The 4,063-nt window shown below is 44.8% G+C and overlaps 1 protein-coding gene across 1 annotated transcript in view; it reads left to right on the top strand.

Moving 5' to 3' along the window:
* Nucleotides 1-3,123, top strand: part of LOC107297009 (hephaestin-like protein 1) — a gene marked incomplete at its 3' end in the record, with an annotated part of 17,137 nt that extends 14,014 nt beyond the window's left edge. The window contains exons 7-8 of the mRNA XM_029286195.1: nt 1,017-1,156; nt 2,992-3,123. Coding sequence (XP_029142028.1) covers nt 1,017-1,156; nt 2,992-3,123 — 272 coding nt within the window. The remainder of the gene's footprint in view (nt 1-1,016; nt 1,157-2,991) is intronic.
* Nucleotides 3,124-4,063: the final 940 nt, after the last annotated feature.

Below are 4,063 nucleotides of genomic sequence, written 5' to 3'. Positions count from 1 at the left end.
CACTTTCCAGCTGATCGGCGCTTCTTCGGGGCTGTCAGGGCTCAGTGGAAGCACCAGGATCAGGGCCAGGCTTCAGCTGGAGCTTGGTGCTGATCCTGGCACTTCTGCTGAGCCCAAAAGAAGCGCCGATCAGCTGGAATGTTGCAGCATCTTCAGGGTCTTGTGATTTACATTCAGATTCTTGGCAACTGATTCATATTTATGATGGTCACAGTGTCCCAGGGTCATGTGAAGTGACCAAAACCTGCTGCAACCACCCAGCAGATGGGGGGAATAAAAACCAAACACCTCCCACCCCACCTCCGCTGCCAATCCCCAACAGAAATGCTCACAACAATGGAAACCTCGGACAGGAGGAAGAGCACTGCCTGGAGGGCAGGCAGGTGTCTTGCTCGGCTGTGGATTGGGGGCACTTTTTTTCAGTGCCATTGTAACTTCGAACAGTCATTAAGCGAACTGTTGTAAGTAGAGGACTACTTGTACTTTATCACTTTTTTCCTTTTTTGGGGGGGGGGTCATCAAGTTTTTGACACCTTGCTAGGCGACTGGTGGTACTCGGATATTGACATATCCTAAAAGTGGTACAATGGGTGAAAAGGTTGAAAAGCCCTGCTTTAAAGCTCCCCTCTAAGCGGTTTACACAATTAGCATATTGCCCCCAACAGTCTGCGTCGTTATTTTACTGCCCTTGGAAGGATGGAAGTCAACCTTGAGCTGGTCAGGATCGAACTCCTGGCAGTGAGCAGAGTCAGCCTACAATACTGCATTCTAACCACTGCGCCATCACGGTTTTTACAAAATGGGTGAAGTGCCAGATTCAGATCACAAATTGATTTGAATGGAAATTCATTAAGTGACAATGAGCAAATTCTTTTTTTTCCTAACTTCTGTCCCTGCTTTGAAGTTTATCATCTGGTCTACTTTAAAGGAGTCACCTATGTAGGTACATACATATTCCAGCATTACAAATTCACAGGGAGCTTTGTAACTGACATTCACACTTTATGTTTTCGCAGTGACTCAGCGCCTTACTTTAGACAAGGAGATGATCGAATTGGAGGACGCTACTGGAAAGTCCACTATGTGGCCTACACCGATGGTAGCTTTAGCAGAAAAATGAAGCGACCCGCATCTGAGGCCCATCTTGGCATACTTGGTATGAGGTGGGGAAAACATTGGGTTTTTTCATGGCACTGGATTCAGACACACTACCCTGATACCAGCACATATTAAGAGCCGTTCTGAACCCAGCCAAGCCATGATGAAACCCTAGCCAATGATACTGAAATAATGTCTACATCAGAACTTAGCCATATCTTACTGCAGATATGGGCTTCCTAAGAGCAGGGCTTTTTTTCAGCCGGAACGCGGCGGAACCGCGTTCCGGCACCTTTTTCCGGGCCGGCCGCACCGGAAATAGCCCCTCCCAAATTTTACTTGCATTCCTGTTCTCTAAAGGGGCGGTCCTAGGGTTTGATGAGGGCGTGGCCAGGTTTGAGTTCCGCCACCTTTTCTCCGAGAAAAAAAGCCCTGCCTAAGAGCATGGTGTTCATAAGATATAGTTTTTTCTGTATGAGGAACTTTAAACCCAGAAGACGCCATCTTAGTTTTGTGAATGAAAACTAAACTAGGTCATGTCTCAAAGGTGCTTTTTCAAAAGGCAACTGGAATGGTTTTCCTTGGGACGAAGACATTTTGCTTCTCATCCAAGAAACTGTTCCTCCTCCTCCTTCTTCTCCTCCTCCTCCTCTTCCTCCTCTTCCTCCTCCTCCTTCTTCTCCTCCTTCTCCTCCTCCTTCCCATCCTCCTCCTTCTCCTCCTCCTCCTTCTTCTCCTACTTCTCCTCCTCCTCTCCTCCTCCTCCTTCTCTTCCTTCTCCTCCTCCTCCTCTTCCTTCTTCTCCTCCTCCTCCGCCTTCCCCTCCTCCTCCTCCTCCTTTCTTCCTTCTCCTCCTTCTTTTTATTTGTCTCCTTCTCTCCACAGACATTTAGCCATAAATTGGGTCATGTGACTAAACTGGATACAGGTAGTCCTCGACTTACAACCATTTCTTTAGTGACCATTCAGTTCCACTTACGGTACTGAAAAAAAGAGATTTGTGGCCATTTTTCACACTTACAACTATTGCAGTATCCCATGGTCACGTAATCAAAATTCGGGTGTTTGGCAACCGGCCTATATTCATGACAGTTGGCACTGTTCTGGGGTCATGTGACCGCCATCTGTAACCTCCCCAGCTGGCTTCCCACACAAGCAAAGTTAATGGTGGAAACCAGATTCACTTTATGAGTCTGCTGTGTCTCACTTAACAACTATGGCAAAAAGATCATAAAACGGGGTGCAACTGGCTGAACAATTGTTTTGCATAGCAACAGAAATGCTGGTCTCAGTTGTGGTTATGAGTCGAGGACCACCTGCACAAAATCAGATGTTTTGGGTGGGCATGGAATTAGAATTGTTGCTGTTCATGGCAGTGCTTGGGAAGAAAATGTCCCAAAGGAAATACATCTATAACCCCATATAGTCTCTCCCTTTCCTACAGTATATGGATGGTGGAAAGGGTACACAGTACTTTAGCTGTAGCCTAGCCAAATGCGTTTCATGCAGTGTCCAAAAATAACCAGTGAGATATTGTGCGTCAGCAGAGAGAGGGAGAGCCACAATGGTGAGAGTGCAATTTGATTACATGGAGAAAGGGAGCTTGTAAAGTGATTTCTTAGAAAAGATTGGAGTGAGAGTCACAAGGAGGAATGGGTGGGGGCTGAAGGAAATAGGGATAATTTCTGGTGCAGAGATAAGATCAGTGGTGGGATTCAAATATGTGAACAACCGGTTCTCTGTGTGGATGCCACTTCCGGAAGTCCATTCTAGGCCTGGGCAACAAAACATTAGCTACCGGTTCTACGAACCAGCTGAATCCCACCACTGGATAAGATGATGCTTTCAACTAATCCTTTTTTAACAATTAATTCATTTACCTCTAATTTCAAGGCCCAGTTATCAAAGCTGAAGTTGGTGATATCATCTTGGTTACTTTTCTCAATAGAGGAGACAAGAACCATAGCATGATGCCCCACGGTGTAGCTTTTGATAAGTCATCGGAAGGATTCCCTTATGCTGATGGTAAGTCAGTCTATGTTATTTCTGTGTATAGGTAGTCCTCAACTTACAACAGTGCTTTAGGGACTGTTCAAAGTTACAACAGCACTGAAAAAAGCGGCTTATGATCATTTTTCATGGTTATAATCCATGAACATGTAACCAAAATTCAGATGCCTGGCAACTCGATCATGGTTATGACCTTTGCTGTGTCCCAAAGTCATGTGATCCCCTTTTGCAACCTTCTGACAAGCAAAGTCAATGGGGAAGTCAGATTCACTTAACAACCAGGTTATTAACTTATCAATTGCAGTGATTCACTTAACGACGGTGGCAAGAAAAGTCGTAAAATGAGGCAAAACTTAACAAATGTCTCACTTAACAACAGAAATTTTGGGCTCAATTGTGGTCACAAGTGGAGGACTACCTGTATTTTGTTTTCTATCCAGGAGATTAACAGAATGCATAAAACAGGCACAAATGAATTACTGGTAGTCCTCAACTTACAATAGTTCATTTAGTGACCACTCAAAGTTATAACGGTACTGAAAAAAGTAAGCGATGACCATTTTTCACCCTTACAACCGTTGCAGCAACCCCCTGGCCCTGCGCTCAGAATTCAGATGCTTGACCACTGCTTCATATTTACGACGGTCGCAGTGTCCCAGGGCAACATGATAACCTTTTGCGACCTTCTGCCAAGCAAAGTCAATGGGGAAGCCAGATTCACCTAACAACCGTGTTACTAACTTAACAAATGCAGCGATTCACTTAACAACTGTGGCAAGAAAGGTCGTAAAATGGAGCAAAACTCATTTAACAAATGTCTCGCCTAACAAGAAGAAATTTTGGGCTCAATTGCGGTCGTACGTCGAGGACTACCTGTAGTTGAAATGATTTTGTTCACTGTTTTGAATGGCAAACCTCAGCACTGCGTCACCAATAGTTTCTAAAATATTTATTT

This window comes from Protobothrops mucrosquamatus, unplaced genomic scaffold, assembly GCF_001527695.2.
Source record: "Protobothrops mucrosquamatus isolate PMUCROS unplaced genomic scaffold, P.Mucros_1.0 scaffold3076, whole genome shotgun sequence".
In the NCBI taxonomy this organism is placed as follows: domain Eukaryota; kingdom Metazoa; phylum Chordata; class Lepidosauria; order Squamata; family Viperidae; genus Protobothrops; species Protobothrops mucrosquamatus.
The sequence above is the reverse complement of the archived record's forward strand: the minus strand, read 5'-3'. Positions and strand labels throughout refer to the sequence as shown.